The 15,826-nt window shown below is 42.2% G+C and overlaps 1 protein-coding gene across 20 annotated transcripts in view; it reads right to left on the bottom strand.

Moving 5' to 3' along the window:
• Nucleotides 1–15,826, bottom strand: part of LOC122481033 (myomegalin-like) — a 225,493-nt gene that overhangs the window by 156,532 nt on the left and 53,135 nt on the right. For all 20 annotated transcript variants that reach the window (XM_043575981.1, XM_043575985.1, XM_043575984.1 and 17 more), the window contains exon 3: nt 10,818–10,969. In XM_043575981.1, coding sequence (XP_043431916.1) covers nt 10,818–10,969 — 152 coding nt within the window. The remainder of the gene's footprint in view (nt 1–10,817; nt 10,970–15,826) is intronic.

The following is a 15,826-nucleotide window of genomic DNA, read 5'->3' as shown; positions in this document are numbered from 1 at the left end:
ACATTGTACTAATGTGAAAGACGCCAAACAGAAAGTCACAGATTGTATGACTCTTTATATGACATGTTCAGGAAAGGCAAATAGAGAAAGTGGATGAATGGTTTCCAGGGGCTGCAGAGAGAGGGAATGGGGAGTGACTGCAAATAGGTATGAGGTTTTTGGGGGGAGATGAAAATGTGGTGTAACTAGGTAATGGTAATTGTTGCACAACTTGGCAAATATACTAAAGCTATGGAATTGTACAGTTTAAAAGGGTGAATTTCATTGTGTGTACGTTAAATCTGAGTAAAGCTGTTACTTAAAAAAGAAGAAAAAAAAAAAAGAAGAAAAAAGAAACCCAGGCTGGGAGAGGTAACTTGCTCGGTCCTTTGCCTTTCACAAAGGATTTTCATTGATAAAGATTCAAAGTCCAATTTAATTCAATTCAGTAAAAAGCAAATAGTTTAGAACTGATCATTTCTAGGGGCACCTGGGTGGCTCAGTCAGTTGAGCGTCTGACTTTGGCTCAGGTCATGATCTTGCAGTTCATGAGTTTGAGCCCTGCTCTCTACTGACAGCTCAAAGCCTGGAGCCTGCTTCATATTCTGTCTCCCTCTCTCTGCCCCTCCCCCACTCATGCTCTCTCTCAAAAATAAGTAAATATTTTTTTAAAAAGCCCTGATCATTTCTTTTTTTAAAAAAAATTTTTTTTAATGTTTATTTATTTTTGAGACAGAAAGAGACAGAGCATGAACGGGGGAGGGGCAGAGAGAGAGGGAGACACAGAATTGGAAGCAGGCTCCAGGCTCCGAGCCATCAGCCCAGAGTCCTACGTGGGGCTCAAACTCATGGACCGTGAGATTGTGACCCGAGCCGAAGTCAGATGCTCAACCGACTGAGCCACCCAGGCGCCCCTATTTCTAAATGTTCTATATGTTAATCCTGCTTAGATTATAGGGCCTTAACATGAAGGCTAGAGGAAGTAACCTCCAAGTAGCCCTATCAAAAACTCACAGGTTACTATGTTTTATCAAGTTACAGTTTTGTTAACAATCCTTACATAAAACAGAAAGGAAACACAGAGTCCACTCTGTATTTTGACACTGGAAAAACATACACATTAGGCCATCCTGAAGAACACACATAACTTTTACACACCATTTTAGCAAGGAAAATGTCAATCAAAGTCAGTCAACTTCCCCCCACCCCCCACTCATCGGCTTTCACTTTCACTTCCACACAGGGGTTCCAACCAGGCTTCCAGAAGCTGACTGTTGATGCCTGCCTCAGAAAGGAGACTGCAAATGCTACACTTTGCTTTTTTCTTTTTTTTTTTCCTTTTGGGTTCCACAATAACCAAATCTTCCTTCTGAAACTGTTTCTAAAATTTCAACAGAATTCCTGAAATTTGAGAGTCTTTTAAATGATAAAATATTATCATTCCATTTTCTCCCCCCAAAACTCAGAAGCATACCGACACCCATTCTCCACACAGCCTTTTCTTGTTATAACTGTCTTCATGACGAGAGAGTGAACAACAGAGTTACTACATCAGGTTGACTAAACCCTATCTTTGGCAGCCGTCGTTATGCCAATAAAGGATAGGGATTCAGATGATGTTCCTGCAGCCTTCCCCCACCATAGACACACACCCACACCACGCCCGATCCTGGCATAACAAGATGTCACCGTCACCGTCACATTAGAGCACTGTGAACTATATAAAACCAAAACAAAACAAATAACAACTTCCCTGGACACCAAAAATAAACAGGCCAGCCAGAAATAGCGCTGTCAGAGAAAGTTAAATGAACTCCAAGGCAGAAAGGACGGCTGAACTGTACTGATACTCAGAGATCTCAAGGACCCTGAGGCTCCAGACTAGCTTCTCCATCCATCTGGCTCGACCAACACCAGCAGAACTTGGTGTTGTTTGTTCATAACTGGTTCAACCCAAACAGATTATTTGCTGAGCTTCTACTATCCGGAGGGTGACATATCAATTTATGGCCTCAATTATTTTTCTAGATTTTCAATCATATTTTCTCCATCCTCCTTTAGGAAAGAAATTAAGACTTTCTCTAGGCATAAGAGCTAAGAGCTCGCAGTGGTACCATGAATGATCGTGGTTGCAACGATAAGGCTTTGACCATGAGGAGGAGTGGGTGGGGGGAGATACAGCCAACTTGAACCTCAGTCAGCACTCTAATGCTTCAGCCATGACAAAAAGCGTCCTGTTTCTGAACTCACTATGCTCTCTGGTGCCTTCAGGACTCTTCATGGGTGCCAGCAGTAGCCTGGAATGTCATCACTCTTCACTTCTCACTCAGTGCTGACTTCACTATCTCCAACTTTCCTTAGGACTTGATATTACCTAGTAAACAGAAGCCTATCTGACCCTAAACCCCAGGGGAGGGCCCCTCCTGACTGCTTCCACAACATATTGGGTACCTACTCTTATTATTGGAATTACCTGTTTGTCTTGCAAGTTAGAGTTAGAATTTTTCAAGAATAGGAAAGATCTCCTCATTTTTCTTCCAAAAATGAAAATCATTTTACTGATTTTTGTTGCTGTTGCTTTAATAATCATAACAGTACTGCCTGTGGATGGCATCACTCAGAAGTTGCCCAAGCAAAAAAGCTTAGCATCATTCATTCCACGAAAACACAACAAAAAAAGAAAGAGGCGTGTCTGCTCTGAATCAGGCACCACACTCATCAGCGTATCTAATAGTGAAGGAGACAGACCTTGTCCTTGCTATCATGGAGCTCAGATTCTAAAGACAGACCTTGCTTGAACAAAGAAGTCATATTATTAAAGGTAAAAGTACAATGTACTTGGAAGTGTATGAGAGTGACAACCTAGCAGAGGTGGGAATGGAGAGATGGGTTGGTGGGAGCTCACCTTTAGGCTACTCCTTCTGCACTGGTTCTGCGTCCAATCAACAGCTTAGCCCTGTCACTTCTGCTTCTGAAATCTCGTTCTCTTTCACCTATCCATCTCCCCGACTCCTACACCGTCAGCACCACCAGTGGTTGCCTGGAATACTGCACCAGCCTCCTAACTGCCCTCTCTGCCTTAGACTTCATCCTTCCAACCCAGAGTCCATGCAGAAGCCAAAGGGAATTTTCTATAAGGAAAATCTGATCATGTCACCACCTTCTTTGCAAACTTGCAGCGGTTCCCCATTGAGCTCTGTTAAAATTTAAAGGCTTTTACACAAAGCTTTTGCAAAGACCTGCATGCTGGTTTCTCTCTTTCTCTTTCTCTCTCTCTCTCCCCCTCCCTCCAGTTTTGACACTTCTCCACATTCCTTGCACCCATGCCCTAAGGTATATTAACTTCGTCTTTCTCAGCTGAATCTGGAACATTCTTCTTTCTCCCATCCCCAGCCCCTATTGGTGGGTAATTCTTATTCCTCCCCTTCAGTTCCCTGGTTAGATGCAGTTTCCTTTAGGAAACTTGCTCTGAGTCCTCCCACCCCTTCCAAGTGAGTTAGGATCCCCAGCCATATAGTGTAGCTTCCTTAATTATATTACAGTGATTATATTGTTGTAATTAGCTAATCTGGAAAGACAATCAGGGCAGGAACCAGGTTTGCATATTTGTTATTGTATCTGCAGTGCTATGACATTATGTTGTACATAATAAGAACTCTAGAAATATTTGCTGAATGCTTAGAGACAATGAAAACATAATTAAAAATTCAGGTAATACACAAAGTTATAAAGAAGGCAAAACTCACGGCTAAACCCATCACCCAGACATAATCATTATCAATATTTTGGTGTAGATCCTTACAAGCATTTCTATTTTTTTCCTCCCTCAAAAAGAGATTTTATCTCATGTAATATTCAGTCAAATTGCTGTTGTTGTTGTTTTGTTGTTTAATCCTAAATTTGTTATTATGGACCCCTTTCCAACTCAGTACATTGCTCTATGATGTTCTGTTGAACGCATATACCATATTCAAATAATCAACCCTCGCCTTAATCCATCCATCCATCCTTCCTTCCTTCCTTCCCTCCTTCCTTCCTTCTCCCCTTTCTTCCTTCCCTCCTTTCTTCCTTCCCCCCTTCCCACTTTCCTTCCTTCCTTCCCCCTTCCTCCCTCCTTCCTTCCCTCTTTTCTTCCTTCTTTCCTTCCTTCCTTCCTTTCTTCCTTCTCTTTTCTTTCTTTTATTTCTTTACAGTGAGGCAGAAGGAGAGGGAGAAAGAATCGGAAGCAGGCTCCACGCCCAGCACAGAGCCCATCTAGGGCTCCCATCTCACCACCATGAGATTGGGACCTGAGCCGAAATCAAGAATCCAATACTTAACTGACTGAGCCACCCAGGTGCCCCAGATTATTTTAATATTTTATTTATATAAAGAATACTGAAGTATGGGGTGCCTAGATGGCTCAGTCAGTTAAATGTCTGACTTCGGCTCAGGTCATGATCTCACAGTTTGTGGGTTTGAGCTCCACATCGGACTCTGTGCTGACAGCTCAGGGCCTGGAGCCTGCTTTGGATTCTGTGTCTCCCTCTCTCTGCCCCTCCCCTGCTCATGCTCTCTCTCTCTCTTTCAAAAATAAATAAAGATTTTAAAAATTTTTTTAAAAATTAAAAAAAAAGAATACTGAAGTAAATGTTCATCCTTAAACACATATCTTTTCATGCAGGAAGCATCTCAACTTCCTTCTATGTATAAGTCCTTGGTGGGGGGTGGGGCGGCTGCCCATGGCCTCAGTGGCTGCTGCGGCCGCATTCAATAGTTATGTACATCGCTGAGAGTCCCATAGGCAGGTGGGGGAGGGGAGCCTGGGTATATCATCATCGCTGCACTGGTGGGCTTTGTACTCTTCCACCCCTGCCATGTACCTGGCTCATGCGTCACGAAGTGTCACACATATTTATACCTGATCGTTGTGCATCTGACAGCTAGAACAGGGCCTGGCGCACAGGCTGCACTCAGGCGCTGAGGGGACGAATGAATGAACAAATAAATGAAATGAATAAGGAGGTCAGCTGTCCGTAGAGAGGCGTGATAAAATTGTGGCTAAGAGCTCAGGTGCTGAAACCAGTACACTTCTGTTCAAATCACAGCTCAAGTGCTTCCCGGCAATCCCCAGGCCTTCTCAGCTTCAATGTCCCTCTCAAAACAAGTGAACATAATGGCTGTACTAACTTCAAAAGGCTGCTACAAGAACTGAGCAGGACAATGCAAGTGAAGTAAGTGAATCCATAGAGCCCTGAACACTGTAAGCACTCAATAAAACTACATGTATCGTGATTTTTATTACTGTTTAATGGAAACTCCTCGGGGTCCACAGGAAGAAATGTAGAGCTTCTCTTCATACAGTGAAGAGAAGAAAACAAGTTCTAATGAGGAAACAGAAAGGAGATGATTTAAAAAATAAGAAGAATGTTTCTCATTGAAATGCCACTTTCTCCACCGAAGTGACTGGCCTTTTCCATGTTGGTAACTATAGCTGTCAGAGTTTTCAGGGTTTTCCAATTTTTTTAACTTCATTCTTTTCATTTTTTAATTTTTTAAAGGTCATTTATTTTTGAGAGAGAGAGAGAGAGAGACAGAGAGAGACAGAGCATGAGTGGGGGAGGGAGAGAAGGAGACACAGAATCTGAAGCAGGCTCCAGGTTCTGAGCTGTCAGCACAGAGCCTGATGTGGGGCTCGAACTCATGAACAATGAGATCATAACCTGAGCGCAAGTTGGACACTTAACAAGTCAGATGCTTAACCGACTGAGCCACCCGGGAGCCTCTTTTTAAGGTTATTTTATTAATTATATCACCCAATGTGAGGTAAGATTTATGTTTGTGAAGTTCACACACATATGTACATGCAAATCATAATAAATGTTTTGTCCAAATATTTAGGTTTTAAAGATATACGCTGGTTTGGCAATTCCCCTAATCTTGTGATATTTCTCCCTCTGTTCCTTTAGATGCTATTTCAACTAAATCTTAATACCTTATCCCCCTATTCAGATTGCACGGCTCTTTGAGAATGGTAACTCCTTTGCATGTCTGTGTTCTCCGCAGCACTCAGAATCATTCCTTTTACTCAGAATTCTTAAGGGAAGAAAAAGAAAGATTGATCTGATACATAATCGTTGGCAATGTTGCTTAGGAATGAAAACATTTCTAAAGCTCTTCAGAACAACTACGGAATCCCTCTGAAAAGTGAGGTTTAAATAGAAAAAAATTCAGGGCACTTGGCTGGCTCAGTGGAGCATGTGACTCTTGATCTTGGGGTTATGAGTTTGAGCCCAATATTGGATGTGGAGATTACTTAAACATAAAATCTTTCAAAAATAAAAGAAAGAGAAAAACTTCTGTGCTTATGATTGCTCAAAGTTTAGAATTGCCCCCTGCCCTTCCTTGTTCATCTAATAGCTTTCTGAAGGTCTCAAGATGCCAGTGAAAACAAAACCAGGATGCTTGGGGCACTGTGGTTTGGGGAGCATAGATGTCGTGTGTGTGTGTGTGTGTGTGTGTGTGTGTGTGTGTGTGTGTTTAAATGAGAATACACTTCACCGGCAACATTCATTTTCCAAGGTTATAATGACAAAGAGACACTGAAAAGGAGCTGGGAATAGCTGGGTCTAAAGGCAGTGGTGGCCCAGATTCACCTAAACTAGAACAGGAAACCCGGACTGCGATAACTCGGATCTCCATAAAGGTAGAAAACCCCCTTTTAGGGCTTTCCTTTTCCTCCATCCCCCACAGACATCAACATCCGAGTGGAAAAATTTGCCAGGATGGGTGGGGCCTCAAAAGGCTGAATCACTGTGGTTGTACTGGGACTGCCAGAGAAAGCTGGCTTCAGACTATAATTAGGCAAACACTGCAGCTGGTTTTGCTGGCATTTTCTTGTTAAACCCCACATTCTTAGAAAATGGGTAAACAGGGGAAGGCAGTGGAGGCCCCCTTAGGACTCGCAGCCACGGACCCCCACCCCTCCGTGGGTTTTGTGTTGGGTAGGCCATTTTGACTCTATCTATGGAACCACCAACGTAACTTCTCCTTCTGTGAATGGTCCTTTCATTTCCCAAGAACCCCAAGAATCCTGGAGCTATTCTGGCTCCGCCACTTTCTACCTGTACAGCTTTATACAAGTTATTTGAGGCTTAGTCTCCTCACAACTCTAATGGCTATAACATCTACCTCATAAGTTAGGAAAAATGAACTGAAAAACAGCTGGAATAAGATATGTTAAGTGTATAAAAAGTGCCTGGTATACAATAAACACTGAATAAATGTTATTTATTATTATTAGCTACTATTACGATCTTAATAAGTCTTGTCGAATATTTCAAAAGGTCTCTTACTCTACATTTATAATTTTATCACCCCAGTTTAGGTGAAAAACTGTCTTCCTTTAAACTCATTACAAATAAACGTACTTTTCTTGACTTCTCAGTTTCCTATCCTAACCAATCAATTAATACATCAACTTACTACGAATACATCCAGCGATTACTAAGGGGAGGCTGGGGGAAATACAAATTCAACAGAATTGGCTGGAGGAAAATAGGGAAGGAAAATCCAAATCCAAGAAGTTTAACTGAGTTGATGAGCATTTACTGAGCACTTACTATACACTGGCATTATACTATGTTCTCAAAACTAGAAGGGTACACATAAGGGGTGTTTTCTTGAGGAGCTTAGAGTCAGGGTAATGTTTTGAGACTGCAGAATCAGGGAAGGCATCCTAAAACAAGAGAAAATGGTACTTGAGCCGAAACTTGAAGGATGAGTAGGTTGAACTAGGTGAAGAATAGGAGAGAAAGGGTATTCTAGGCAGAGGGAACCACCAGAACAAAAACTCAGAAGTATGAAACAGCTTAGGGGCATGTGAGTGGCTCAGTCTGTTGAGTGTCAACTTTGGCTCAGGTTATGATCTCTTGGTTCATGAGTCTGAGCCTGCATGGGGCTCTGCTGATGGCTCAGAGCCTGCTTCAGATTCTGTATCTCCCGCTCTCTCTCTCTGCCCCTCCCCTGCTTTTGTGCGCTCATGCGCGCTCTCTCTCTCTCTCTCAAAAATAAATAAATATTGTTTTTAAAAAGTACGAAATAGCTTTGAATTGCAAATAGCTCAGAATTAATGGAGCAAAAAGCACGTGATGGGGAATATTGGGAAATAAAGGAGATTTACAGTTTACTTAGAGAAGATGATACCACACTCTGCTCATCTAAGTTGGAGGAGCTAATGGTTCCAGCCCCATGACCACCATACTTTAACCAGGTGAACTCCCAACCTAGAAATTACTCACTATTTTAGGTCACAAAAATGATGAGTTTTTTCGGCCCACATTAGGAGACATTGGGTAAGTTCCTTTGTTACTCTTGGTGCCTTTATTTCCTCACTTGTAAATTGGGGTGGTAATTCTGCTTCTTCACAGGGCTGTGGTAAGCATTAAATGAGAGAGTACTACACACACTTAGAACAGCACGTGACGCATAGAAAGCGATCGGCATATGCTAGCTAGTACCATCCCGTGTTGCTCTGGTCTCGCTCATCCCAGACACGCTGGGGGTGGGGTGGACGTGGTAACCCGTGAGAAAGCACATAGGAAGGAGTCTGGATGTAAAATATCACTGATCCAATCACCTGTCAGGATCTATGATCATGGTACACAGACTCTATGGCACTAAAAAAGTCAAAATTTCTATGAGCCCTGGCAACGACCTTTCTGACAAAATGTGTGTCATAGCCTCATCATTTATTTATTACTTGACACACAGCGGGTGAGATTTGAAATATCCCTTATTCGCCTTTTCTCTGCATCCTCTTGGTTTCTGTCAGTGGTTCCCGGCACTGAGAAGTGAGGACTGATCTGCTATCTCAGAGCAGGCTGGGAAGAGGAAGGACTTGGGAGGCCAAACCTGAGGAGTCAGCTGACCTCTGCTCGGTGCCCAGGTCAGCCTGTTCGTTTCCCTGTGCCCACCGCATCCGGCCACTCGTTCCCTCAGCAGTGACTCCCTTACTTCTGTATTCCAAATCACCTCTCAACCAAAAGGAACAGGCCCACAGACTCTTTCAGAGAGCATCCCACACAGCTTTGGGAAGCACTGCCACTCTGCTCATCCATTCTGCATTGCAGCAGATGCAAAAGGTGAAAAAAGAGGAGGGGTTGTTAGCACCCCCTCTCTCACCACCAGCACCACATAGCTGTTCAGAGGTTTAGTGTTCAAAACCACTTAATATTCCTGCAAGCTCTGTGTCTTTAAAAACAAAAAAAACAAAAAACAAAACAAAAAAACCCCACAACACTACCCATGACAACTGAGGAAAAAAACAAAACAAAACAAGAAAACCCCCAAAACAACAACAACAACCCCCTCCCCCCCCAAAAAAACCCTCAACACTAACAGTAGGCTGTTTCGTTCTCAGGCAGGTTTTATATTGACCATATTCCTTTTTTAAATTTTTTTTAATGTTTATTCATTTTTGAAAGACAGAGAGACAGAGCACAAGCAGGGGTGGGGCAGAGAGAGAGGGGGACACAGAATCCAAAACACGCTCCAGGCTCCGAGCTGTCAGCACAGAGCCAGACGCGGGGCTCGAACTCACGAACCACAAGATCAACCTTGGGTTGAGGCCAAGTCAGACGCTCAACCGACTGAGCCACCCAGGCGCCCCGGTATTGAGCATATTTCTTTGTCCACAGGAATATCTGGTAAGATGTACATTAGATCCTCGGGAAGCATTTCTGTTCACAAATTGAGGCAAGACAGGGTAAACCCATGTCAATCCTGTTTTATTCACCTTTTTTTGAAAATAGAAGTTTATTACTTTATGTCAAAAGCTATCAATCCAAAAAATGAAAGAAACCCACCCACAAATCTAAGGGCATATGTATACAGTGTTCATATGTGGCCTGATCCATGGGCAACCCCCAGGGGGCACCAAAGAGCTATTTCTTTTTTTAGCACATTGGTGTAAGAAATCCTGTGTGCTCTTTCCAGGCCATACAAATCCCAGAAGACAGGTTCTATTATACAGACTTCCTGGGGTCAATCCAGGGGACAGGGAGGTGGGGACTTGTATTACATTGTCAGTAATTTGGCTCCTGTCCAAATCTAAGGATAAACCTATGAAGACACAGAGCACTTCAAGAGTTGAATCAGAAGTTGTAAGCAACAATGCCAGATTCTTTTTTGAGAAGCAAATGGTTGTGGCTGAGGCCACCTTATACTGCAGACAGTATCCAGAGATCTAGAGTGGTTCAAGCCAGCCACTGAGAATATAATGCCAGCCAATTAAACTATGTCCCCTAAGCGCACTATGGTCCAGTTATAGATTCTCAGGGTGCCATTTAAACTTCCTGAATTTATTTGAGAAGTAAACCAGGGGTAAAAATGGTAAGACAGAATCATTGCTACAGGCAATTGTCCATGAACCAGAGTGCTCAGGGCATAGCTAATAACACATACGTTTATTGGGACATCTGCTCTTTTTTTTTTTTTTAAGAGTTTTTATTTATTTTTTTTAATGTGTATTTATTTTTGAGAGAGAAAGAGAAAGGGTACAAGCAGGGGAGGGACAGAAAGAGAGGGAGACAGAGGATCCGAAGTGGGCTCTGAATTGACAGCACACAGCCCAATGTATCCACGAACCGTGAGATCACGACCTAAGCTGAAGTCAGACGCTTAACCGACTGAGCCACCCACGCCCCCTTGGGACATATGCTCTTAAAAGAGACATCATACTGGTTGGTATAAGAATGGCCACAATCCAGACTAAGCCATGGGTCATATGTTTATGAGACATCACTATCCCTTGGTGCTCCTTCTAATTGGGATAACAATTATTCACCCACGTGACTTACCTTCTCAAAGTCTCGAAGAGCCTGGGTCTGCACCTGAGGGGGTTTTTCAAATGCTCTCAAGGAAGGCATCTGTCCAAAGGGGATCTTTTCACCACTTCTCCAACTCTGTGACTGCACTGGAGGGCCTCGATCTTTAGTGTCACTAAGAAAAGCTGCCGGTAAAACAGAACAACAAAAAATTGTATACAACAGTGGCATTATGATCCTTCTAACCAGCACCATCCAGCAGAATTTGGTTTCCACAAAGTACAAACCAATTCTGGGCCACACGGAAACAGTTCACATAAAGTAGTGTGTGGCTGATCATATTAATACTGGTCCCCAGTGAAACGCACTAGTCCATGTTTGTGCCCCTTTGTAATTGGAGGCTTTTGCTACTCTATGGAGAAGTGGAGCCTATTTCTCCAGCCCTTGGATCTGGGTTGGCTTAGTGACTTGCTTTGACTGAGAGAATATGATGAAAATGCCACTGTATGAATTCTAGAGACTAAGTCTTGAGAGACCATGCATTTGTTCTTGTCTTCTTAGAGCCTCAAGACCACCCTACTGTGAAGCAGCCCAGTTTGCCCTCCTGGAGGAGGAAAGGCCAAAGACAGAGGGAATGGAGATGCCCCAGCTGACAGCCAGTCACCGAATGCCAGACATGTGAGTAAACCGTCTATGGACTCTCAACCCCAGTCAAGCTCTCAAAAGATTGCAGCTATTTGAGTAATCCCAAGTGAGACCAGCAGAGGAAATGCCCAGTTTGTCAACACACAAGGCTGTGAGAAATAATAAATCATTGTTGTTTTAAGCCCCAGGTGGGCAAACTTTTTTTTAAAGGGCCAGATAGTAAATATTTTAGGCTCGTGGATCATACCATCTCTGTCAGAGCTAATCACCTCTGCTCTTGCAGCTCAAAATAGGCACAGACAATACGTAACTGAACGAGCATGACTGTTGCTATAAAACTTTATTTATAAAAACTGGCAATTGGCCCAGGGGCTGCAGTTTGTTGACACCTGTTTTTTTGTTTTTTTTTAATTTTTCTTTTTAACGTTTATTTATTTTTGAGACAGAGAGAGACAGAACATGAATGGGGGAGGGTCAGAGAGAGAGAGGGAGACACAGAATCTGAAACAGGCTCCAGGCTCTGAGCGGTCAGCACAGAGCCCGACGTGGGGCTCGAACTCACGGACCGCGAGATCATGACCTGAGCCGAAGTCGGACGCTTAACTGACTGAGTCACTCAGGCGCCCCTGTTGACACCTGTTTTAAGCCACTAAGTTTTAGGGTGATTTGGCACATGACGAAAGAAGACTGAAATAGCTTCTCTTTTTTTAAAAAAAAAAATCAAGCTACTAGCTAAGAGGTGTTTCTACAAAAATATTTCGGGTCATTATTTAAGAGTAGTAACAATTATTACAACCAACATCTTTAACAGGCATTACAGGTTACAAAGTAGTTTCACATGAATTATTTCGTTTATAAAGTTACTACCCCAAGTGAAATAGACTGATGCGATTATTAAATCCATTTTACTATGAGTTAATAAAGGTCCAGAAAGTTTGCATGACCAAGATCACAATGCTAAAAAGTGGCAGAACCAGTCCTATGTTCTCTTCACTCAACCTTCCGAGCGGTCGGCTAATACTGTTAATTTAGGAGCAAAGGGAATCATCACAGGTCTAAGAGCTGAGGGAAAACAGGGCAGGGGGTAGAAATGCAATAATTCCATTAATTAAAGGAAGAATCGCCCTAGGAAAAGCTGCTGCTAACCCCATGCCTGCCTTTGTGAAGTACCACCGTGGGAGCAAGAAATCAGGGCTTCCTAGAAGCAGAGTACACAGAAGACCTCAGACTGAGGTGGACTTAGGGATGTAGACTCAGGTCGAAGACATGGAAAAATACACCTTTTCATGGTTGGCAGAAGGAAACAATGATCCTTTATTACGAATATTCTTTTTTTTAAGACAGAGAGAATGACAGCCATTGCTATCCACTGAGCTCCATAGATGGCATCAGTGCAAGTAAGAGCAAAATGGGCTCTGAAGAAAAATTAACTAGACACACACACACACATATGGACAAATGAACCAAGAGGCAAAATGTCATCATATGCTTTTTCTGTCCTTTCCCTTTCTTTCTTTTCTCTTTCCTTCCTTCCTTGTACATCCTTATCTCCTTTGTCAAAAACTAACTGACCATATATGCATGGCCACCAAAATCAAAGGCAACAAAAGCAAAAATAAACAAGTGAGGCTACATCAAACTAAAAAGCTTCTGCTCACAAAGGAAACCATTAAGAATGAAAAGGCAAGCCATGGGATGGGAGAAAAATATCCCTCCCTCCCTCTTTCTTTTTCCTTCTGCAAACTTGCCAGAAAGAGCACAAGAAAAAGCCTCTAGATATTTCAATCAACTCGGAATTTGTTCTCTGCTAAGAAAAGACAGAAAAAGAGTAGGAAGACAGAAAGGATCAGGAAAATGATGGCGAGGAGAAAAATGAAGACAATAAAAGATGAAGAAGAAAATAATGATGAGGGGCGCCTGGGTGGCGCAGTCGGTTAAGCGTCTGACTTCAGCCAGGTCACTATCTTGCGGCCCGTGAGTTCGAGCCCCGCATCAGGCTCTGGGCTGATGGCTCAGAGCCTGGAGCCTGTTTCCGATTCTGTGTCTCCCTCTCTCTGCCCCTCCCCCGTTCATGCTCTGTCTCTCTCTGTCCCAAAAATAAATAAATGTTGGAAAAAAAAATTAAAAAAAAAAAAAAAAGAAAATAATGATGAGAGACAGGGTGATTCCAGTGCAGTTTTTTTTTTTTTTCATGCCGAAAAGTATTTAACTCCCTTTTACATCACTGGTTTTAAAGAAAAAAAGGTTGAAATGTAAGGCCACATGATTTGTTTTTAAAATGGACACTGTACAGTGTCTTCATTTTTGTAAAGTTAACATAGTATCAGGTGTGTCTTCAGATCACTTTTTGTTTAAAATTTATTTTATTATCTTTTTTTTTTTTAATTTTTTTTTTCAACGTTTATTTATTTTTGGGACAGAGAGAGACAGAGCATGAACGGGGGAGGGGCAGAGAGAGAGGGAGACACAGAATCCGAAACAGGCTCCAGGCTCCGAGCCATCAGCCCAGAGCCTGACGCGGGGCTCGAACTCACGAACCGCGAGATCGTGACCTGGCTGAAGTCGGACGCTTAACCGACTGCGCCACCCAGGCGCCCCATCTTTTTAATATTTGTATGTTCATTTTGAGAGAGCGAGCATTGTGATGGGGGGAGGGGCAGGGAAGAGGGAGAGAGAGAATCTCAAGCCGACTCTGAGCCATCAGTGCAGAGTTGATGTGGGGCTTGGTTTCATGAACCACAAGATCACGACCTGAGCCGAGATCGACAGTCAGATGCTTAACTGATTGAACCACCCAGGCGCCCTAATTTTTTTAAAGTAATCTCTATACCCAACACAGGGCTCAAACTCACAACCCTGAGATCAAGAGTAGGATGCTCCACAGACTGAGTCAGCCAGGTGCCCCTACATATCCCTATCCTTACTGGTATTCTCAATAGCCACTCATCTTGCCTGGTAGAGTAGAGGGTTTTAAAATGGAACAGAAATTTAAAGCAGGTTTTATTGGTACACAGCACAAATTAGTTATGGATAGAGGTAGTATTCTGTTTCCATATTCAGCTGTCTTTGATTCAGCTTGTACAAAATAATTGTTGTTCTTTTAATTATAGAACAGTCTGTGCTTGCAAATTAATAATAATTATAGTAATAGCAAGGTTGCACCTGTTTTGTTGATATTGTGATATTTCTAAGTAAATGCAAATAAATGCTTTACTTAAGAGAAACTGGAAAAGAATTATTTTTCCCACAATCAGTTGAAATTAAATAGGCTACCGAATGGAAGAAAATTTGATGAAACAGAACAATACATTACAGTTAGATCAGTGGGATGTGATGAAGGGAAAAGAGTCTTTGAAGCTTGGATATGAATTCTCACCACTTGCCAATTGTGGGAATTCAGGCAAATCTCTTAGTTTTGCTCAGCTTCACTGTCACTGTGAAAGTGGGAATAAATAATACCTCACAGAGCTCTTATAAGAGTTAAAAGAAACAATAAGCATCTTCTCTACACTTCCATTTTTGCCCTACTCCTTTGAGTTTTCACTGCAAAATGGAGGCTCTTGATGTTCAAAATGAGTATAGTAGACCCTTGGAATTTGTAGACTTAGCATATACAATTACAAATGCTAATTGTAAGTGTCTGAAATCCTTAACACATTCAAATTAAAAACTTTTTCCATGCTGTGCATGTGAACCATCTGGGCTTCAAGGCTGGAATGAAAAAGGCAAATGACTTAGCGAAGGAGGCAGAACCCTTAAGTGATTCAAGGTTCTTGTGAAAAATGCTCCCCTAAAGAGAACTATCTTCACTTTGGTTTCATAATTCAGGTAAATCCCTAGCTCATGTTAGTTCAGTAATTATGTGATATTATTATGAATACATTAATAACAACAATATTTACTGGGTGTTTATTCCTTTATAAGTCTACAATAAGAGTTTTTCTCATTTAATCTCACTTATGACGTTGACACTATTATTATACCCATTTAAATGGTATGCAAGTAGGGATTTAATTTTAGTGGCAGAATCTATTTTAATCATTTCACAAGTGACTTTAACCTTGGAATTACAGAATCGTAATTTCAATTATGATTTCCTGTGCTGTGCTGGGAAGGTGGGGAATCACATGTTATAGTGGTAGGTGCAAATCTGGAAATTCACAAAAAGTCTGAGAATATTGCTATGCTTAATTTATTTTATTTATGTGTTTATTTAAGTTTGTTTATTTGAGAGGTGGGGGGGGCAGGGGGCGGGGAGAGAAGAGAATCCCAAGCAGGCTCTGCACTGTCAGCGCAGAACCTGACACAGGCCTCGAACTCACTAATGTGAGACCATTACCAGAGCCAAAATCAAGAGTCAGATGTTTAAGTGACTGAGCCACCCAGGTGCCCCTGCC

The sequence above is a fragment of the Prionailurus bengalensis genome, chromosome C1, assembly GCF_016509475.1.
Source record: "Prionailurus bengalensis isolate Pbe53 chromosome C1, Fcat_Pben_1.1_paternal_pri, whole genome shotgun sequence".
Lineage (NCBI taxonomy): Eukaryota > Metazoa > Chordata > Mammalia > Carnivora > Felidae > Prionailurus > Prionailurus bengalensis.
This window is presented reverse-complemented; position numbering and strand designations above follow the sequence as displayed.